Here is a 24,079-nt window from a genome sequence, read left to right as displayed (position 1 = left end):
AGGTATAGAGTTATATCTACAATTACAACCGTCGACGAAAAAATGATTAACATAAAGCGCTGGTGGAAAAACTCGCACCAGGGAAAGGAATCACGACGGAACGAAAAACGCTTGCACGAGCAAGGAAACAAATAACGAAAATAGCTTACCAAACGGGCAAGAAAGAGGACCAATGAGTAGAAGGTGAACAGAAACGAACCGAGCCGTAGCTGGAGACGAAAGAACAAAAACGCTTGAGCAAAACACACGAAGCAAGAGCACTCTCAAAATACGAGGAACATGAGCGATGCGGGATAATTATCCGACGCTGACTTGTCAGTGTAGGTGGCTTACGTAGTGTGTAATCAGTGAGTGAATGAAAGTCAGGTGTGGAGCTGGTGGGCGCGTCTCTCCGCTCCTGATGACGTGACACGAGACGATCGCCGAGGAAACGCCCCTGCTCAGCTGGGAACATAAACATAACATGGCATGACCGACACGGGTCATGACACTATCTTCGGGCAATAGGCGGGGTTCACCCTGAACTGGTTCATGTAACGGTGTTCTTAAAAAAAAGGTAAAAAATTGGGCCAATTCTGTGGAATGGACTGATGATTAATTTTATCTTAATGCAGTTGCGGCAAAATGGAATACGCTACTTGGCTGCAATTCTCAGAGGCGTTGTTGATTCCGTTCCAACTAGTTTACTGTCTGAGGAAATAAAGTATGACGTCAGCTCTTGGAAGTTGAGCTACACGCAGACTCCCAACTCCTCTAGGCATCGTTTGTCTGCTCAATACAAACCTGCCATGAAAACAGGAGATCAGAGCACACGGGAGTCAAAGATTCCTGTCTCATTAAAAAAAAAAAATAACAGCCCATTAATTTTGTGCATGTTTGATCAAGGAAATGTAGTCAAACGCCCACCCCTAATGAATATTGCACTAATAAGAATAACAAGAGGTTGAGCCTGTCGGCTATCTTTATTTTCTTTGAAGCCACAAAGGTTGTCTCCTGCCAGGCGTACTTCCACATCTTGGATTTATCTAGACTCTTTTCATGCGTCTGCTGCTGGCATGTAGTCAAGCACCGTTGCACATCATCCGGCCCACACACGCGTACACAACCCATTGTATCATTGTGAGTGATTTGTGATCACGCTGCAGTTGGGAAGCATGAAATTAATGAGGATTAAAGCCATCTGCTGATTAGACAATGCACAGAAACACTTCAGCGCTTGAAGTGCCCGCTGAAATCAAGTCGTTAAAAGGGAGTTAATGGGCACTGCAGCAGAAACGGGCATGAGCAATAATCAGGGCTTCAACCTCTGCATGATATTCAACCATGCACATGCAAAAACTACACAAGCACAATCCACACGCAGACAACTTATTCAGCACGTCTTATCTTGTGAATGAGGAGTTCTGTCATCCGGCAGAGGAAGTGGCAGCGCAGGTCCTTTCTATTTCACGCTCCAACCAAGTGTCTACCAATTTGCATCCCTCACTAACACTTGTACATCTGTTTGAGATGTTCAAAATGGAGTGGAGGAGAAGCTGGAGACGTGGCAGCACAGGAGGGGATTGAGATAAAACGAGGGGGGAAAGAGGCACAAGCATACACAAGTCTTAGTGAAATGAAATTGTTCCGCTGCATTCAAATCTACTCTGCATGGACATCGAATCACTATTTGACACAAAAGAGGAAAAATGTACCTCGTGCATACACATTAGGGCGAAAAGTGTGCCGTTATTGCCGTACCGCAAACAAAGTTTCGAATGAGCTTTTCAGCTACAGCACATTAAGCAGGATAAAAATGTACCTGCAAATGTCACTTCCTGTTCTACTGCTGTGCGGGGAGTTTTGAAGCTTCGGTACTCTGACACAATGCGTCGCCTCTTTTTCACTTTGAGCTATTTTTATTCCATTAAATCAGCTGTCAACATTCCACTATTTTCATTTGTACGCTAAAAAGGGTTGACCAGTTGGGGATTTTGGACAGAAGCAGGATTCCAGTCAAGAAAATGATTAGCCACTTTCAGTCACTTCATTGAGCAAACATTTCAGTAAACTCAAGTTTATTATTAGACAACATGCCAATAATTTGATCTCACGCCGTCACTCAGCTCACACACAGCGGCTAATGCTTTAGCCAACCAACTGTCCATCTTAATTTGCTCACATCAATGTCACTCAACAGGCCAGGTCTGTCTTTTAAAGGCACACACGCATTCAACGTCACAGATACTGCAGTGTGCAACCGAGGATGGCGACCCTACGTGGACAAAACTAGTGTCTGCAAATGACATGCTAATATGCTGCTTTACTTATTTACTTATGGAATAAACATTTGGTTGCTACTTGACAGGGGTGGTCTGGGATTACGATATTTGTTTTATGTGTAACATATTCTCAGCTTTTCACAGCTTTGGGGCATACATATATCTGCAAGTAATTTGTTTATTCTGTGTAATGTTGCTTTATGAATATGATATATTGATGTATTTTAGTCGTTCTTTGAGGTATGTTTATGGAAATCTAAGTGTGTGACAAACAATGCGATGGCCGGGCTTTAGAATTCCGGTTTGTGTTTACGTTCCAATTCTGCCGATTACACTTTGAGCTGACATTTTTGTTTGTTTTGCGGTGCATTTGCAGGTTTCAACCAGCCGGCCTCATGGAGATGATCCAGACTATAGCTCAGAATGTCTCCAACATGGCAGTCCGAGTGGAGCAGATACTGCAAACCAGCATTATGCAAGGCAAAGGTACAATCATCAGTGAAAATTAATTACCGGGGGACTTTGATTTACATCGGAATTCTGTTCCTATACCGCTGTGACCTCACCTGAATTTGTGCGTTATCCAAACATGTCTTGGTTTAGCACTAATCTACAGTAATTTGTTGGTAAAATCATAACTACTAGCAATATTCATAGTAAAAAAACACTTCTCGGCCAAAATAAAAAACAGGCTACCTTCTAAATATCTTGTGTCTCTTCTAAATCTAAAAAAAAAAATCTAATTTCAATTAGTCCAGTTGGAGATAATTCAAAGATGTACTATGTCGCCCTCTGCTCAAACTTGTTTGTTGCGTGTCATTCATAACCGGCTGTTACCCAAGGGAACCTGTTCATTATGCCGTCTGCAACACCATATCAATGAATGTCCAGACTGGAGTTCAGAATTGATTTGATTCGGTTTTCCTTTTGTTTTATGACTCCATTGATGGATAACACAAAACTCGACTAGCATACCTTTAGTATTTTATCAAAGCTGCCTTATTAATTCAACTCAGAAATGCACATTGTTAGTCCAGCTTTTTGTGTGGCTTTGGTTGGCAAATGGAGTTGACCTCTGAATACCCTCATCTTGAATGTTTGTTTGTGGATCTTTATTTCAGGAAAATTAAAAAAAGCCTGGGGGGGTGGGGACTTATTTGCAGTAATGTCTCAGTTTCATTAGGCAAAGGGGAGAGGGAGAGAGAGAGAGGCAACATAAGTACATAAACACAACTCCCCTTGTTTGCGTTACTTCAGCAGCAGACGGGCATTTAACCAAGTCAGAGGAGCAATGGATGTCTGGTTAGTCGTAACCAGAGAATGACTTGCTAGGCTCCACTGTAAGGTCCGGCGAACAGTGTGCACTGCACGGGAGTGACATGGCCAAGGTGAAGTGTATGTGCAGGTTATTGTCACTGTCCATCCAAAAGTAGGTGAGGAGCACCGAATATGTGACACGCTAACCTGGAGCCCCCATGGCTGCAGCCATGTTGTAAAATGTGTGTTAAATGAGCTGAAGGATATTATCATGATGAGTAATTGCCGGATGGATCATTAACGTCAATCTACTCATATGGAAGCATAGAGCCTGCAAATTAATGAGGCCACAAATTTAAGATAAGTTAATTTATTTCCAAAGGCTTGGAGTCTTTGGGGGGGTGACACCAGCTCAGTCTGAACGGACTTGAATTATTGACTCGAGTGTGGTTAGTTGAAATTCCACAAAGCACCAAAAGGGCTGTTTTGTTTTTTTTTAGTCGCATAAACTTGGCATTTGAACAATGTAATGTAGGCCTTTTTATATACTCTGTACTTCCTTGACACTAAATACTACTTTCCCATTAGCCAGCGCTTTTGTGAGATTTTGCAATATCTTCGACCATTGCATAAAGAGCACAAAAAGTGTGAGTTTTTCAGCAAAAAGCGGAGGTTAGGTTGCCAAAAAAAATAAAAAAAACATGAATATGGGAATACCTTGGCAGTCTTGATAAACGATAACTCAAGGCCAAATGTGTGTCTTTCAGCTGTGAGGGATGGCACGTCAAGCCAGTGCGATGTACCTAAAGACCCCCGCTACCCAGAGTGTCCTGGAAAAGTGGATGTAAGTATAATTTTGATTTAATTCCAAATTTAATTGTTAGTAAAAATAACTGTGTCGATCGTTAATCCCTTTCATCTTCCCCAATGGGATCCTACATCCCCCTTAATGATATTTGTTTAGTTTTTAACTAGGGATATAAAATGATTAAAAGGTTTAATAGAGATTATCTCCGAATTGTCTGGCCGACCTCTGTTGTCGTTGACATTCATGGTCACTGTAATCCACTTCACATCCGTTTTCAGATTAAATTATATTTAATCTACTTCCAGCAAGGCAGGTAGAGCCCAGGGAGCGGCGTCTGGAACACCAGTTGCTATCAAACTTGTCACATGCGTCATTTGGTTTTGAAATCTACTTCTAACACCATGGATTTAATTCACACGTTTGCAGTTTATCTGCTTGTTAGCGTTTGTGTTAGAGGGATTTGCGAGCTTCGATGCACTTAAAAAAAACAACAAAAAAAAACAATTTTGCAGCTTGCAGCCCTTTCTAAGCATACTGTTGATGATAAATGTGTCACATTTGTTTCCGTTGTGTATATGTGTCTTCAGTGGATGCGAGCCCGTTGGACCTCTGACCCTTGCTACGCCTTCTATGGGGTCGATGGCTCCGACTGCTCCTTCCTTGTCTACCTGAGTGAAGTGGAGTGGTTCTGCCCCCCGCTGGCCTGGAGGAACCACAGCGGCCAGCCCAGCCCTCAACATGTCCACCAGGCTAAGGGCACCAAGAGGCCTGTGAGTATCCAAACCACCCTAGATGACTGTTCAAGCCTGTTCAACACAGTCCAAAGCACATGTGTCAAACTCAAGGCCCGGGGGCCAGATCTGGCCCGCAACCTCATTTTATGTGGCCCGCAAAGGGCAAATCATCTGCAACAACTTCCTGTTTCTAGCACATTTTCTTCACTTTTAACAACACTGAGATATGAGATATTGCCATTTATTTCTTACCAATCCTCCCCTTTTAAAATAAATCGAAAAATTGTTGAACAATTACTTAACTAGCTTCTGATTTCAAAACTGGCTTTCCAATCAATTTATATGGGTTCACAGTCATACCGCCCCTGTGAGGGAAACCACAACTACGATATGGCCCGTCCACAAAAATGAGTTTGACACCGCTGGTCTAAAGCCTTGAGGAACTGCTTTAATGACACAATTAAATTAAACATGTTAACAATGCCTTCCGAAAAGCATCAAAGACAGTGTCTTATTTTAACCACACTTCAAACTCACTTTTAATTTTATGCAAGAAAGACTCTAACTCATGTTTTGAGGTCATGAGTAGATGATCTGTGGAAGCGGTTTGACTGAACTCCAATTAATGGAGCAAGTGAGGTATGTTGTAAGGAAAGGGGGGAAAAAAGTTTGTCACGACATGAATAAAACATTTTGCCATCTTCGATGCTTGTGCTTCCATTCATTAATTTATTTTAATTTTTTTGCGTCAGTAATAATCTTCTCAGAGCTGCCTGCTTTTACTGTTGTGTCAAAAAAATGGTTCATAGGATATCTTCATACTAATACCCTTGCAATGGTCATAACAAGTCCTTAAGAGGTGGCCGAGAATGAAAATTGCGATGTCATCAATCATAAAACTCCAAACAGGACGAAGGCAAACATAGCTAATGCTCAGCAGAGTTTGAGAGCGCCGACCCCATTACTTCGCAGTGGTTCACTTTCATCTGACCCGATTCAAAGTCTACTAATTACACACGCCTCATCCATCCATCATCCCTTCTATTTTTCCCCATTGCTGACTCAGGGGTCATGTGGCGCTGTTCACCCTTGTCATTTTCGTTCTTATTGTGTACAGTGCAAACATATTCTCAATTTGAAGTGCATATCCAGTGCCTGGAAAAGTTCAGTGAAACTTTTCCAATTTACAAAAAAAAAAAAAAAGAAATGGATGGAGTGACTCACAACTTTTAAGGATGAAAAGTTCTCACCAGACAGGCCATTAATTAGCTAATGAGGCGATGAGTTCTTTGTTAAAAGTCACCATGGTGGAACATTGTGGTGTTGAATAATGAAATACTACTGCTACAATATGGATGCAGTGACAACAATTCCAGGACCAAGTGCCTTTAAAAAAAATTGCATTGGTGTTTCAATAAGATAAAAATGTTTACACTTATTACATATATGTTTGACATAAAACCATGTGGAAAAGTAACACAGAAGCAAAAAAAAACATACAACAAAAATAAGGTCCAGAATCTTTGGATTGTTGCACATTTAATGCCATCCTTCTCCCGAATCCGCCTATATCATTACTTTTGGTGTCCGATTGCCTTTTTCCGTGACCAGTTTGATCGCAACTTTGAAGGCTCTTTTGTAGGCATTACATGGTGTGTTTTTTTTTCTTTATGCCAGAGTGTGCTTGAACTGAGCTGCCCTGAATACCGATATGAATGCTTCAATATGTGTGAATTTTATTTCAATACATGTACATTTGAGTAGCATTTGGCCACGTCAGTCGGAGGATGACTGGCCTAACATTTCAACATGAAACTGATCAAAAAAGAAATCATTGAGAGAAAACCCAAATTTGGTGAGTGGGAGAGAAGCTAAGAATTAATAGGGGAAATCTGCAATTAAACAGTGCCACAGGGGTTGAGCTCGGGGGGCTGTTTATGGCACGGATTTTCCCGAAGGCGTTCTTTTCTACTTGGCAGACTCTAATTTCCACCTCATGTTGACTCCACTATATTTTTTTCTCTTTCCCTCCATCCATCCACCTTGTTCCCAGGCTGCATTCCGCACAGATCTGTCCATGTTACTCGACCAGATTGGTGCAGGAAAGGAGTCTCTGAGCTTCATGAAGCGCAGAATCCGTCGTCTTGTGCCGCAGTGGACAACAGCTGCCAACCGCCTCGATGCCAAGCTGGAGCATCGGTGGAGGGACCAGAAGAAGGTAGCAACGAGGATCACTGTGATCTGTCGCTTCACATTTGTTTTGTTTTTTTTGTTTGTTTTTTTTAATTCCAAGAGCCTCTTTTTTCACAGAAAAGAGGGATGTCAATGAAAAAAAAGTGTACCTAGTCAAAACTATCGCCATCAAAAATGACCTTTGAGTTTTTTTAGAGGGTGTCATTCGACCGTAAAACCCAAGTTTGAGACAGTTGGCTTCACTAAGTGCCACAAGGACCAAGTTGACCGAGAGATTCATTGATATTTAAGAAATTCAAGGCCATCCGAACATTGTCTTCACAATATAATAATAAATGCAGTTAGAAGTAGAAGGCATTTCCTTCTCAAGTGGCACACAAAACTGACTCATCATCAATGCTTAGTGAAGATGGTGTTTTGTCTTCTTTGAATCATTGAGATGTCAACATAAAAAAAAGGATGCCAGATACAAAAAGGAGTGAGGTCAATTGCCACAAGCTTTATTTTAGCCAACAAAGAATGTGTTTAAACAAACGAAAGGAACTGGAGACCCGAAGGCAAGAAACAGCAAATCCAAACAGAAAAGCAAGGGCCCTAAAATTGATCCATGTGGAACCCAAAGACGGGAGCTGAATGAAACTTAGTTACCAAGGCTCGAAAGACATGGTTGTGTCACAATCCAGATCAATTCATTTATCAACAAGCAGCAATTTCACAGATGGTGAACAATTCTTCAAGCAAGAGGCTTCGAGTTGTTCATCACCAGTCCAACTTGGAGTTTCCTGTCAAACTAAAACCAGGATAATTACTTTTTGTATTAAAAACAACTTCCGTACACAACTTTGTCTACTGACTAGTCACTGTATTATCATATTGTAAGCAACATATTTTATCTTCGACCGCCAACTGAGTGGGCTCGTCCATCTCACTTGATGGGTTCACCTAACAGACCCAACAGGGAAAATCAACCGTTTGTTAAACGCAGTCACACGCATGATTCAGCTTGTGGCGGGCTCGACATGACAGCCATTTGAGTATATAATTCCTGCTTATTTTACACCCCAAAATGCTTTGCATTCTGGAATTACAGTCGCACTTTGGACCTGTTGTGTAAATTGTGGCATCTGAAGAAGACGCATTTTATTTTGGTGTAGACATAGCTCGCTAGATAACTGCACGCTGTAGAGCAAGAAATGCACCGAGATATTATAAATAACAAACATGCAACTACAACGGCCAACCGCAGATGCGAACAAATGTGTTCAGGTCGCTTGGAGAGGGGGGAATCATTTTGGTCATCCAACTATGACACAGGAAAAGTTATTTAGTGGGGCAGGGGAGACTTTGGCCAAATGCCTAAGTGTGGCATCGCTGTAGACATGCCCAAAAAATCTTTGTGAGAGTCTTCCACCTCCCGAGCTCTCCACAGCCCAAAACAACATTAGTATGTGTGTGACCACTGAGCAGTTGTCACCCACTGATTGACTGGGGCTCCGTCCAGGGTGACCCCCGTAGATGATAAATGATGGAGGGATGCTGCTTACAACCTCTTGTGTTGACATTCGCACACAGCAACGTTTTATCTGTGTACCGTTTCCATGGCGCAGCAATCCCGAAATGAAATAAAATAGCCGAGAGGGTAAAATAAGTCTAAGAGACATAATATCTAGATTGAATTATAAATGCATGAATAATTCATTGGAATTTTAACAGTGGTCCTTGGTTGTTACGCCACCCTAAAATTTGCAATTTGTTGTTTGACCAAAATGTTGGCAGCATATATGCCCCGAAGTTCATATCAAGCAAGACCTGAACACACATCACTCGATCATTTCAGCGAGAATCAAAGGATTGTCGCTGTGGTTCGCCTTTCCCTTTGGCAACAGATTTTCTGAAAGGTTAACAGTGATAAAAGCAGGCCGCTATCCAAGTAACCTCAAATTGTAAGCCGAAAAAACCTCTAGCGATGTCCGAGTGCTTTTGTCCAGCTGTAACAAGTGATTCGGAGTCCTGATTACTCTTAGCCATGTGGAGAACTGAGCAACAATGCCAATGTGAATTGTTTTCTTTTGGTGTTTGGCACATTTAGTTCCAGAACGAAATTTTTCGTTTTCAGTATGCTTCGGACTTGTGGTCAGTATCTCCAATCACTGATGAAATAAATGTCTTCTGCATGGACCAGAAAAGCGTATCTGATAATCTGCTATCTGTTAGGAAAATAATGGAATGAAGATATTTTGCAGTTTTGCAAGCTAGGGTTAAACTAATAATGTAAACTTGAGACATTTCTGCTTCATACACAATAATTTGCCATTTTAATAAGCTACATATTGTATCTGAGAATTGCACAGCATTCCAAAAATAGGCAGCATTACAGTTGTTCTCTTCAAAAAAAAATTTTTAAAAAAGAGCCAATGATAGGTTGTCATCCATCATAACATCGTCAAGTCTTGCAATTTGTGCATGTCAGCTAGAATCAGATTTTCTTTTGAAGTGGGTAAGTTAAAAAAAACAAAAAAAAAACAAAAAAAACATTCAACTGTTAAAGTGATCTAATTTTGGTTTGAGAACATATCACATGCCAGAGGCCTATTGTGAGAAGCGGAAGACAAAAGGGACTCGGAGATAGATGAGCAATGTAATGAAAGGAGGTCACGAATAATGACGATGGTGATATTAATAATGACGGTGATTGGGATTATGACGGAAGGCTCCGAGCCTTTTCTGTTGCCAGAGGAGAAAAAAGGAGGACAAACGGGATAGATGGTCGTAAAGAAGGCGTAGGAGAAAATTGATTAAGGACGACTGAATGGAGCGAATGGTTTGCGGTGCTGAGGCTTTGTAGCTGCTGCCTTCATTAAAAACGAGTTTAGCCATGAAACTTGGGGTGTCATTTAAAGGCTGATTTGAGCCAAAGGTCAGCTTAATAGGAAAAAGAAAAAAGAAAGAGCTTTCTGAAAACACTACATTTTAGATTTAATGCCTCACTCTGCCTTGAATTGATTTTGGTCCAGAAAATGAAGATGAATGAACACGCTTTTGTGAGAAAGCAGTTCATAAACACATTTTGCATCTCTCTAAACCTCACTCTCTTCCCAAAGTTGGTTAACAAGTGTAGCCGTAGTTGCCTGTCACTGTGATTGATGTTTGCTTTTCTTGAGGCGCAATGAGGGGCTTTATTTGCTCGCCATCATGGCTGCCTGTAGAGCCTAAATGCCTTACAATGAGCCATCGCTATCCCACAAGCAGATGTCGGCATGTTTGCGCGGGTCTGCCTTGCTGTCGGAGGTGCTCCGTCACAGTGATGGCAAGTGGAAGTGTGTTTGGGATTGGGGGTGGCAGGGTGCAGCAGTGGTACGGTTCGGACCTGGGGCCTTTCTCTGAAATCTCTTTGCTGCTTCTCGTCTAAACCTGCTACATGGATGCTGAATGTTCAAATGACTCGGAGCCAAGTTGCGCCAGCGGTGGGAAGTAGGGCTCTACGAGGTCTTTTTCTACTCGTATAAACACGATCTTAAATTTCCAGCCTAAATTTGAATATTTGGCGTTTCTCTTCATTGCACTCCTTCCTGTATCTATATGTGATATTTATTTATTTATTTATTTTTATTTATTTATTTATTTATTTATTTATTTATTTATTTATTTATTTATTCATATTTATTCATATTTATTTATGTATTTATTTATTTATTTATCTATTTATTTATTTATTTATTTATTTATTTATTTATTTATTTTCTTGTATCTATTTATTTATTTTGTTGTATTTGTCACATTATTCAATGCGTATTGATAATGAGCTGCTCCAGATGATATAAATGGTACATTTACATGTTGGCATTTTTGTGTTTGGATGGTGTCTATAATTGCAACATGATATTGCTGATGGATAAGTCAAGTAAGTCGCACACAGCTCGCCACTGTGTGGTACCAATGCAATTGTGACATTAGAACCTATTATTGATTGGCAAACTGTCCGGAAAAATGCGAAACAGACTCTAACTTTGACTTTCCTAAGGAAGAGAAGTGTTGAAACTAATAAAAGTGCAAATGAATTCATGCTTCCTCCAAGCGACACTGAAAACTGCAAGGATGCACTGTTGCATTTATTTTGACCTGGAACTTTTTTTATGTGATTGACTTGACACAAGCCACATACCTTTAAGGCTCATTTACACCTTCCATTTGACGCGGGTACACGTTGAGATTTTTGTCCATCTCCCAGAAATAAATAATAATAAATAATGGAATAAGTTTACAATATTTGCATTTGCTTTTTCCTTTTTTGTGTCTGTTTTAAAAATCAAGTATGACACTTAAGGACAAAAAGTGATAAATGAATACAGCCTGAGATGCATGAAGAAAGTATCTGTCTATGTGGGGGTGGATTTACTGTATTAAACTGTGAAAAGCATCTAGGAAGTAACTTTCAGAGCCGTTAATAAAAGCCAGGGTCAATTGTGGTACATTACAGAGTGAGTGTTTAAAATGCTAATTTCTGGTTTCTTTGCTTCATTTCAGGACATCACAGAATGCATTCGAGGCTTTAAGAAATTATTCACGGCTCAAAGAAATGAGCCTTATTGCACAAACCAGTTGCAGTGTATCCGCTGCCTCTTCACCTTTCTTTTATCATGTGACCTTAAAGCATCTGTGGAAGCTGATTGCGTTTTGGCTCTTCAAGAGTCTGATCTCTCGCAACCTGGCTGACCTCAGACTCATCTAGTCTAGTCCACATTTTGTGGAAGAATACGTTTCTAGGTGGAAATTCATGAGAGTAAAAGGGTTTAGGAGGATTTAGCCAAGGCTCGGAAATGAAATCTTTCCTCAAATGTGCGAGTTCAAATAGCCAAAGTGCCCGAGGTTAATGTGGGTATGTCGTCCACTTAAATAACCCGACACCACACCTCAAATAGACATCTGGGACAGTATCGGTTTAAAACAGGATGAGCCACTAAGAGATGTAACCAAGTTACTTTGTCTCCAACCTCTTGACCACAACGCAAGGAGACGTGGCATCTGTAAAGCTGAAGTTTATGGAATTATGAACAATTCCATTATCGGTATGGCTTATCGATCCTATTTCTTAACAGTTCTTATGGGGTAAAGAAATGAAACACTACAAATGAAATATGATATCATTGATGTCAGTATCATTATGAGTATCATCGTATGATAATACAAAAGGTGTTTTTGCATAATTACAGGAAATTATCGGCATATTTTCTTTCATATTTTTCTACATGTATTCACAAATCACATTTTATGTCAAAATATAATGAAACGGAATGAAGACAAATAAAATACAATCGAACAAATAGAGAATGTCCAAGGATTGTAGAAATGTGCAGTGTTGTTTAAGCCCATGTTTCCCACTATTAGATACAGTCCAGTATTTGCAGGTGATGTCATAGTGTTGCTGCCGTTACATTTAGCTGAATAAATTTTTCATACAATGTTAGCGTGGCATGTCTAAAGTCACTCTTTCCATACAAATTCTGTAACTCATTCTGTCTCGGTGGTGATACGGTGCGGTCCTGCCCGAGGCTCGAACTCGCCTTACTTCTTCCACCCCCCCTCAATTTGCACTCAGCTTTAGTTATATTCGTGGAACAGGTTAATTAAGCATGGGTTGAATGGTCATGTCTGAAAGGTTTGTGTCTCGAATGCTACATTAGTGTAGCTACAGAGCGACTCCGATAATAATGATATTAATGATTGATGGTTACTCATTTATGACGTAAGAGCACAATCGTCCGGCAACCAAACCAATGATTCCTACGAATCGATTTACTGAGAACCTCTTCTCATAAAGAACATGATTTCATCTCCCATCGCTTATCGATATTTATTTCTGGAGGAAATTAAAAGACACAGTATATAAAGGGTGTTCCAAAAGTGTTTTATATAATTTCGTAGTCTAACAACCCAAGAATTGCTCACTTAAACCTCATTGTCAAAGACGGCTCATGTTGCAGAAGATGATTTTGTGAGGCTGTACTGGAAATTGAAAAACAGCCAAGATTTTTAGAATGAAGGTAAATCAGAGACGGTGAATTTAACGGTGTAGTGGTGCTGTTTGACAGTGCCAGCTTGTGTTGCCACCTGTGCATTTCCATCAAACTGACCTTCAACCAGGGTCCCCAAACAAACACACGCACACACACCATTAATAGTTCAGTTTGATGTGGACCAGGCCCGTGTAATAAATCCATTTATTCTAATTCCGCTCATTATTTTCTTCAAGCACCGTGGTAGTAGTACACACAAGTTCTTTAAAAACATGCATCAAAGCCTTGTATTAGGTTAGAAAAGTTTTGCTATATGTTATGCACTAAAGATGAGATTATTTGTAGGAAAAATGTTGTTGAGAAACATGAACATATTTGGACGGGCGAAAATATCAGCCAGATTGAGTTGTTTTATATCGTTTTTTTATTTTTTTTCACCCAATCCCCTCAATGGCTTTGCCAGGTTTTCAAGTCAGTAATCCAGATTGATTGATTTCAAAATGTAACAAGCTCTCTTTAAACATGCGTGCAGTAGTGCAGCTTTAGCAACAGTTTATTTTAATTATTAAGGGAGCAAATATACAAGCTTTCTCATTAAAACAGTAAAAGGACCAAACTCGTAGTTGCTCTCTTGTCTTGCGATAGATTCCTTCACTGTGATAAAGAGGTCGTATAGTTCTGTGTTTTCTTGAGATGAACTACTTTCCCACTTTTGTGCCGTACTGCCTCACCACGTGGTGTCATTGCGGCCAAGCGTGAAAAGTAATGGCGCTGCTGCCACGGGTTGTCACTCTTGCCATCTGCCACCATAACTGTAATTAAATTTCACTTATCCTTTTTTTATGAAGCACGAGCTAATAGCCAAGATAGCTCGCCGGCTTATTAAATCTGACGATTTTTTTCATGCCAGCTGTACTCTCGTGGCGCTTGACACACACAGGCGCGCACGAACGCACGCACGCACACTATTGTTCCCTCTTTCATACATGTTTGGTGCGTGTTTACATGAGATTGCAGTTGCCTTGCACGTTACGCGGATGGCCGGGTAGTTTTCAGTACAGTGAGCTTGAACACACTGCAGTCTGTGGTCAAATGTACAGTAGTCCATTAAAAATAACGCATGTTCAATTTCAATAGCTTATTTGAAACTCAATTTTCACTGTACATCCATTTTCTCTGAAACTTGGGAAAAAATGTCTTTATTGGGTAAAATACCACCTCACATACCATAAAATAACTTGACAACAATTAATCATGACTCGATTTAAAAAAATAAATAAATAAAAAAATTAAAAACTAATCTTTTGATGTAGCGCTCTTTTAACTTAAAAAATGCTAATGTTTCACGTAACATTTTAAAGACCCTTTAAAGGGAATTTAGCGATTTTTATTTTTATTTATGTATTTATTTTTATTTTTTGGGGGGGGGCCTTTGCTCACATCAGCATTTATCCGGTGCAATTGCGAGTTAATTATCTAGTTCATAGGAGATTTAGGCAAACTACAGCCCAAGGGCCACATCCGGCCCACCTCTAATCGCTGTCCGGACCGCACAGTGACCATCTTGTCAAAGTAAAATGTAAAATATGTGGTGCTTTTATTTTGAAAGTTGTGCTTTTATTTCATGTGGACCCTAGTACAAACGAGGTAGCAAGCAAGAGCTACGTTTCTGTGGTGTTGCCAACTTAACTTCAACAGATAAACTAGCGAAAATGGCAACAGTGGTCCAGCTGTTCATAAATCTTATTTCCGGCATTGTAGCGGACCAAGGAGATTTGGCATTACACAGTTCAAGAGCATGGGCTTTAAAAGGTCTCACTGTCGTTGTATGTATACAGAATTATTTAAAGTTGGAAAAAAGGGTAGCATGAGGTAGACTTAAGCAAGACTCATCGAGGATGCATACTGGAAAGAAACGTGACCTGTTTGCAAGCGAGCAGTGGGAGGTGTTCGTGCTGTGATGGCTAATCAGGATTACTTCTCGGAGCAAGGCTCGGGCATGGCCCAGTCTAATCCAGTCTCAAAAACGACATGTTTCTTCATACTTGCTGGGATGCGTTGATTGATTATGCAGGCACCCCCCAAAAAAAGTGATATTTTTTTCCTTGGAGAGGCCAAATAGATGCTCGCGCATACATACAAACGTTGCGCTGGCTTGTTTGATTAAGCATGAGGAGGTTATGCCCTGGGGATTGCCAAATTCCTTTTTCCATTTGAAATTCAAATTTTCTAACCTCCAAAGGCATTAAAATAGCAGCTAGCTTTCAACAAACTATGTGTGAACAATTATGTGAATATTTAATTAAGATCGTCTGTTTGTTTTTGTTTTATTCTGCAATTTATCAAGAGTTTACAAATGATGTTTTAATAGAGGATCACAGAGGTTGGAATTGAGGCATGACAATAGAAACGTGCACACTTTTTGATCAGCCAAAACTAATTTTTTTGTGTGTTGAGTATTATCAACGAACAATTTTCACTTGGGTTATTATATTAGTAAATATCACAGTCGTACAGAATGTTGTGTATTGTCAGTATGCAGTTACCCACATTAACTTCTCATTCTAACCTTCGGTGAACATGCAGAATTAAGACCACAATGTGAGATTTGACAAAACTCCTCCCTTAAAATTGCCCAAAAAATTATTGGCAATAAAACATCCACTGCATTCTGATTAATATTGTCTTTGTGGAATATGTGTTAAGCAGCATAATCCATTCGTTTCGGCATCTCTGGGGGCAGCCATTTTGTCACTTTTTGTCGACTTCTAATGACCAATCATGGTTCAGCTTCAGAAAACAGGTGAGCCATGATTGGTCATCACCTGTGCCCTGAGCAACTATGATGTCATTTTCAGTTGACAGAAAGTGACAAAATGGCCGACCCCTGAGATGGCTAAAAAACGGAGGATTTCGAACGCCATGTTTAGACTAGTGGAAGGCACATGGAACATATTATTGCAAATAATGTTTTTGGAAAATTTCCCCTTTAATGTTATTCTCAACTTGTTGACATGAAGCAGACACTAACAAGATTGTGTGTCTGTACCCTCTTGCAGATTCTAATCCACGTGGGGTTCTTAACAGAAGAGTCTGGTGACGTATTTAGCCCCAAAGTGCTTAAAGGGGGTCCGCTCGGCGAAATGGTCCAGTGGGCCGACATCCTCACGACACTCCATGTTCTGGGACACAACCTCAAGATCTCCATGTCTGTCAAGGAGCTGCAGAGGTGAGTCGCTGAGAACATGTGCCGCCAGTATTGCTTGACAATAATTTCTATTCAATTTTATTGTTATGGTGCCATTTACCAGGCTTGGTTGGATTGGAATAGAGAAGAGGGAGAGGTGGGACAGAGAAATAGGACAGCCTCGGCTCCTAGCTTCTCTTGAAAGGTCCGCCTTGGAAATGGCATTACAAGTATAGCTGCAATCAGATCCACACATTTCAACCAGTGTGGGTAAAAAAGCAAGAATATATTTCAGATTTTCTACCAGTCGCCGGGTAAGAATGTCTGGTGTGGATTTGTTGATTCTGTGGTTATCGCATCACAGGACCGACTCGCGATCTGTTTTGCTATTACAACTTTCAATCAACTCGAAGAGCCCATTCACTCACACAGCATGAGGCGCCCGCACTGTTCATTCTAAAGGTATACTAACGGCGGAAATCTGCGGGGCAACACAAGCTAGCCTGTGTACCACCAGTGGCACCCTTTTCACACCGTCGAACATCACACAGGGTACCAAGACGATAAACGGTATCAATGTTATTAGTACTATACTAAAATAATCATAGCACACGTAAAAGGGTTGCCGTTTTTGGATGCACAAGCACCTACTGCACATAAAAGAGGAAAAGGAAACAGCAGTATTGTTGTCTGTAGCGCAGGAAGTCCCGCTGTATATAAATCACACCGAACAGCAAGGATTGAACTTCAAAGAGCTGCATAACTGTCGCGTTCAAAATGACCTGTAATGACAGCTGTGACAAGCAATCAATGATGTTTTACAATCCTCCTGTCATCGGTGTTGTCTTACAGACTCCACTCCATGTACTAAATGTGCTCTAATGGCAAGCTTCCCTCTTCAGGCATAGATTAGACAACGGTATCCGCTTGTTGATTCATTTGGCGCAATATTGATCCGCATCGACGTCCGTCCGCAGCGTCTTGTCAGCGCGCGTCTTTTTGTGGGCACTGCGTCAGCATGCTTCCACGTTTCTGCTGACATTTGCAAGTTTTGTGCCAACATACACGAAGGCTGACGGATGGATGTGAATGTACCCTTGTTGAGGAGAGGGGGGGGGGGGGGAAATCCCTGTGGCTTGGCTTTGTACATTCTATTCAAAATCTGTTTTCCTGCCCTAAATGTCATCAATCACCCATCTTGTCGAGCCGCTCACATCCTGATGATGGATGACGGATGTTTAGTGGTTCCATTCCCCGATTGTAATTTCAAGCAAGCGCAAAAGAGGGTGATTCACGCATTGTGCTTTGGCATCCTTTGTTCAGCATCAATCGCTCCAATCGCCTTTGTCTTCCTGCCACTATCGATTCTCGCAGTGGCACTGGTATAAAGTTAAGATCGATATAATGATGTCTGTAGGGACCACACACACTGTTGTCTGACTTAAAGCCTTACAAATGACGCAGGAAGCACAACATTTGTTCCCGACCGCTTCCCTTTTCTCTCAGTGGACATATCGGCTGGCAGCAGTCTCTCAAGATGACATGGTTGCTTGAATTCACTCTTGAGAATCTCTTCCTGGGTGTTGTGCGGATTTGGAAGTGTGTCTAGTTGCCCACAACAACATGCCCAAATGCATTAAAAAAAACATTCATCTTGCTATGTTGGGCTGCGCTGATATTTATTTCGAGTTTGTGAGTGAAGCCAACTTGGTTGTTCGCTTTTTGCATTGATGCACCGTGCCCAGTGTCGTGAAATACGGTGGAGAGTGCAGTGTACATATGTAATTGGTCACTAAGGGGGTGATTAGCGAGTTTGTGCCCTGACCCGCCCGGCTATCAGGTGGCTGTACCTAATACATTATGAACTGACAGCACACACAGACATCTGCTTCAGTTTAGAAGAAAAACACAATCCTATTACGTGCTGCTATGAAGGATTTTCAGGCTACCATTTGATAGTGAGAGCAGAGAGATATTGGGCTGACTCCATTGAAATCCGAGTAAAGTGAAAATAATCTTGAAAAAATTTGACGTGTTAACAACCCTGCCAAATTTTTCAAGGTTTAAAAAAAATTTTCCAAGAACATTAAATGTAGCTTTAAAAATCTAAAAAAAAAAATCAAGGTGTTTCAAACACTGTGGGCGCGTCCGCTGATTGTGCTGAAGCCACGCCCCGCGTAACGGCCATCTGTCAATCAAATTCTTAACTGTACAGCAACTTTCCAATGTCTGCACTTGATGCCTCCAGTGACTCGCTATCTTGCCGTGTCATCGTGGGGGTTCCCATGCCCTGATGAGAAGCACTACCCACCTGCTAGGCCTCGAGCTAAACGGGTTTCGCAGAATCAGAGGGGGTTGAAAAAAAGCAAGAATGTACTTTAGATTTTTGAACGGTTGGCGGGTATCTGGTGGCGATTTGATGATTCCTCAAAGCGCTGCTCTCTGACACGTTTCCGCTTTAGTACATTTCTAAAACAACTTTGTCGCAATTTGCCTCAGTCTTGTTCTTTGCTCGTTTTCGGCTTTTTGCCAATTAGGAAGTGCCTTGCGGATAAAGCATTACAGATCTGAATCGAGCTCTATAATGACTAGAAATCTAAATTGAATGCTATATTCCGGTGTCTAATCACATATTGTGTTTCTGTGATAGATTTGTCTCAGTCGCACGCCTCATCATCGTAAGGCGGGCTGAGATGAGACGAAAAAGTGCATACGTGCAAACCCATAAAGGATAAGGCAAAGAAAAGGAAACTGCTGAGTTGGCATCCTTTGAATTTGAACGTGAAAATAATGCATGTTTGTGTCGGACCGTCGCTGATACCTCTGTCAGGCATTTTGGACCGTCCCTCATTATGCACTTGCTCCTTTTAACTAGAGTGGACATTGCAGGCCTCATTTTTTTTGCGTCGTCACCTTTTTGTGCTGATCGTGCATTCTTATAACAATGTGGGGCTCACGGAGAGTAGCGTGATGGAAATGGAGCTGCTGCAAATTAGATTTCAAAGGCACCCCAGATGGATTAGTGTGAAAGCGAGGGGAGACAGAGCTACACCTGCTCTATATCATACTCCAGCTGCTCCAGTTTGTGGCCAAATGAACTGAGGTGGATGGTGTGTGAGCACGTGCTGCTGTTTTATTTACTGACAAAGTTCCCTCATCACTGTTTTTTTTTTTTTTTATTATTATTAATTCAGTGCATTTTGATGATGAAGAACTAAACATCCAGCACCTGCCAAACCTGCAGCTCCTTCATTGTTGCTGTCGGCCTCTTAGGAGACTCCCTGACCAGTTTTCTTCTTCAGTAATGACCGGGAAATTCTTTTTGTACTCTTCTCCTGACTGATACCTTTGAACAAGAAGGTTCTGATGCTGTGGGAGCTCCTCCGCTCCCTTTGTGTTGTTCAATGCAACTACAAAAATGTCAGGAAAAGCATATTAGAACATCCAAACGTTATTAACTTCACATAAATTTGAGTGTTATTGGGTAATTATGAACACAACCACATCTGAATTATGTGATTGTGAATATGATAAGTGAACGATTAGCTGTTGGGATTATTAGTTTGTAGCAATTTGAAGGTTTTAGATTCATAAAGAACCACACTTGTCTTCTTCCAAACTATTTGCACGAGCTTCCTCTCCACCTCCGCATGACATTTTTTTTTTTTCACCTCTCCCACCTCGTACTGTTCTGGCTTGCATGCTCCTTTTGTTTCCTTGTTTCTCCGGAGCTTGTTTGGCCAATTGTTTCCCTCAGAGCTCAAATCAGCGTGCTTGTTAACAACTTCCCCATTTCCGCTGCTTTTCACCTCCAGCCTGGCTTGAAACATTTTTCGACTACAAGCACCTTAGTAGAACACAGAAAATAAAATACTAAAAAGAAAATATTGGGGGGTTTTTTCATCAACTTATAAAAATGTTATTTCTTTATTAACATGTTAAATATTGCAATAATATTGATATCATTATTTTCAACAACAATATCGCACAGCCCGAGTATAAATTTAAGCAACAAAGTTGGCTCTTGATGTTCCAGTTTTCACTGTAACAAATTTAAAAGATTGCCAACTATGATTTTGGATGAAAATCAGAACACCACGGACTTCAACCAGAATGCATTGGTTTCCAATGTACTGAAGTTATTGGCGGCACAGACAGATCGGCATCCCTCCGCCACACAAGCCAAAATTGGTTTACTCTAAGCCAACATGATGGAAAGCCCCACAGACTGCCACGGCAAATGAGGGGAAGACTGTACCGCATGCCTATGAGATTCTATTTTTCATCATTCCATTTCAATCTTTTTTTTTTTCCCGAGGATAAGAAGCAGTGGCCAACAGTGCTCCGGTGCTGGAAAGTCTCCAGGGCCAGGGGACACATTAAAGTGAGCGCCAGTAAACCTGACATTATCCATTCATCAGCCTCCTTCCCCACGTTTTAGCTCTATTTGTCATGAGATGTTCCCAGGAGAAGACAGAAAAGGAGATGATTAAAAACAACGGGATAAAGACGTGCAAGGGGAAGTGAATGTAATCGCATGTATTGGCGTTTCGCATTAAGAAGGGATCAACCGAAAGCCTTGCTTGGTACGTCCCCATTTTATTGTATTTCCAGGATAAAAGTGTCCCAACAAATTTGATTGTAACCATTTTTGGGGTTTGTGTGGTTTAGCATCAAGTCTTGAAATCAACATTCATCATTTTATTGAAGCAGTTTTTGAGAGGTTTTTCAATATCCAGATTACATTTTATCAAAAAAAAAAGCAAAATGTTCAAGTTGCTTCCCATATCATTTTTTTGGTGTGTGGCACACACTGAGCATACACTATTACGTTAACACTAACACCGACACGAGAGCTGTGTGGGCCGCTCCACTGATACATGCTGCTAATATATCCCCATGGCAACTACAGCGATGCTTGTCTCCCAATTACCAGCCACTGTCTCATCCAAATGATTCTGAAGTTGTTATTTTACTCCAACCAACGCCAGGTCAATTTTGGTGAGAAATAGTGCTCTCTTTCCTTCGCAGATTGCAGCTACAAGGTGGTTGATGGTCTGCAAAACACATCGATATCGAGTAGCTTCTCTTGAGTGCTCATACGTGTGGGGGGCAGGGAGGGTCCGTCAACCCATTCGACTTGACATGACTCGCTGATGAGTGGTTTTTTCTTTTTTTCCCCACCACATTCATCCACATTCTTGAGTATACTCCCACTTCATCCACCTGCTCCTATGTTCAACAGCTTTCATCCCTTCACAAGTATCTGTGGACTCTGATATTTGCAAAAGTATCTCTCATTTTACCCTTGAATAGTGGCCTAAAAGGCACCGCGCCTCAATTATCACACTTGGAGGCGTTGTCCATTTGAGGAAATAAACATTTCTCTCCAATTCCACACTTAACAGACTGACTTGACTAACTTGAGCCATTTTTTTAATCAAATTGAGGGTCCATCCGCCGTCAAATAAACACAGGATCCCATTTGGCACCTTCATTTTTCTCTTTACGAAAACATAAGCAGTGTAAGTGGACATAATTGCCTTTGCTATAGTTATGTTTCCAAATAAAGACCAACTATCAAATATTAAAAAAATAAAATACTGTATTTTCATGACCGTATTACGGGTGCTATTTCTGGATTTAACACGGACATAAGGCTCACCGTATTATTGGGAGCAGGCATAGTAAAAGATACACTAGCTTAAATATGCAGTAGAATGCTAAAACGTACGCAAGCATGCATGCTAACGTATGTTCTTTAAAAGGCAGCGGGAACAAACGGAGTTCACTTGTACTTAATTGAAATATTTAACATGCCACGTTCCCTCTCATCATTGTCAGAGTCAGTCACATTGCCGTTCGGCTCCTTTAGAAATGATGACGGCTTTTGTGCAAGCTCGAACAACAGTGCAAGCCGGAACGTTAGCCCAAGCATCCGCAATCCATTCACAAATTGTGGCGTAACTCACATAGCGACGCGTTCCAGTCTTTGGAGAAAATGTAAGACTTTTAAGTCAATGCGGTAAATGCCTATCCTCAAATATTTTACTCTGAGATTTAGGTGGTAGTGCCACAAGGTTGATCGGAAAAGGTCTAATTTGAGGAAAAAAAGAAAATAAAATGGCCTCCTCACTAATAGATGCCAACTTCAAATAGATACCTCTCGTAAAATAAGCACAAAAAAGAAGAAACTATATTTGATTGTTGTAACTTAGCTCCGTGGCAATTACTCAAATGATGCCAGAAAGCTTGTGTATGATTGTTTTAAATGGTTCATTTATCCCAATTCCGCACGTCCGAGCCGTTCCCAAAAGTGCTCAGTGGGGTTGAGGTCAGGGCACCCCATGCAAATGTCTTGAGGATAGCCGATGGGTGCCAAGTGTTGACTGGGTGACAAAACGAATCGGTCTCTTTGGGGTGTCATCTTCTTAATGGCCGGTTTCTGGCATCGCCCCCCATTATGAAACTTGCCCTGCACTTTGGAGATAACATAAGTGCTCACTCCAAACAATAATGCAAGTTGGCTTTGTGGAAAACCAGCTTGATGTTGTCCTTTCGCATGGACCTTATCCAGATCTTCGGGAAGATACAAAACAAAATAGCGGTGTCACTAGGTCGCTGTAATTACAGTTTGTGTGTGATCTATGGCGTTTATTTTTCTGTGTGGGTTTCTACTCCCCGAGAGATCTTCCAGATTAATAGGGACTGTGCTGAAATGATGCCAGGGTAAAAATCGCCACAATTGGCCGACTTAAACAGCAAATTGAAGCGCTATGTCAGTTGCCACCCATGGTTTCCTCTTTCTCTTTGGGGCTTCCTCTATCTTGGTTATTATTGCGCCGTTAATATAAAAAGATTTTTGTCAATCTATTTCTGCCTCCTCATTTTCTTCACCAATTTCTTTGCGTTTCCCCTCCCTTGACCTCCCAAGTCTCCCTTTCATCCCAACCTTTCGCCTCCCCCCCCCCCCATTGCCCTCGCATTTCGCATCTCTCAACGTCACCCCCTCTGCACCGTAGCTCTCCATCTGACAATTTTATTATCTCTGACAGGAGTATTTATTTTATCCCCCGCCTCTCCTCGCGCTTACCTCTTTCATCTCAGATTCATCCCCTCCACTGCGACTCTTCCTCTCTCCCTCGTTCCTGAATTGCTTTGTATGATGCCTCGCGGCCGCCTGATCCATGGCTACCTGCCTCGCTTGATAACTGGAGCCTGTCAGCAGAGGTGCTCGGTCTGTCTGTGTGTGCGTTTCAATTAAAAGAAACCTTGCCATGCATACAGAGTGCTATCCCTTTGGTGTAATCAGAGGCGCATGTGGAAATGGATGATTACATGCATGTAAGAGTGTTAGATTATGCTCATGACTGGTGATGGGTGTGTGTGCGCGGACGCGCGCGCGCGTGTGTGTGTGTGTTGCGACTATCACTGATTCAACGTGGTAATCGGAGCGTATTGATTAAACATCATTTACTTTTGTTCAGGCAGTGGTTCAGTTATCTCTGCCAGCATGCAGACAAAAACACACATCACTTAGGCTGTGGTGTATTGTATTTATGCCATTGATATTTTGTAAAAGTTATGAGAAGTAAACATTAAATGGAATCTATTGCACATCGCAC

At 41.2% G+C, this 24,079-nt stretch overlaps 1 protein-coding gene across 2 annotated transcripts in view; it reads left to right on the top strand.

Annotated features, from left to right (window-relative positions):
• LOC148332203 (alpha-1,6-mannosylglycoprotein 6-beta-N-acetylglucosaminyltransferase B-like) overlaps positions 1-24,079 on the top strand; it is an 82,511-nt gene that overhangs the window by 34,388 nt on the left and 24,044 nt on the right. For both annotated transcript variants that reach the window (XM_088303567.1, XM_088303566.1), the window contains 5 exons: positions 2,638-2,747; positions 4,286-4,362; positions 4,914-5,096; positions 7,114-7,278; positions 16,327-16,496. In XM_088303567.1, coding sequence (XP_088159693.1) covers positions 2,638-2,747; positions 4,286-4,362; positions 4,914-5,096; positions 7,114-7,278; positions 16,327-16,496 — 705 coding nt within the window. The remainder of the gene's footprint in view (positions 1-2,637; positions 2,748-4,285; positions 4,363-4,913; positions 5,097-7,113; positions 7,279-16,326; positions 16,497-24,079) is intronic.

This window comes from Idiotropiscis lumnitzeri, chromosome 8 (genome assembly GCF_059441095.1).
Source record: "Idiotropiscis lumnitzeri isolate Australia: NSW breed Sydney's pygmy pipehorse chromosome 8, RoL_Ilum_1.0, whole genome shotgun sequence".
Classification (NCBI taxonomy): Eukaryota; Metazoa; Chordata; class Actinopteri; order Syngnathiformes; family Syngnathidae; genus Idiotropiscis; species Idiotropiscis lumnitzeri.
The sequence above is the reverse complement of the archived record's forward strand: the minus strand, read 5'-3'. Positions and strand labels throughout refer to the sequence as shown.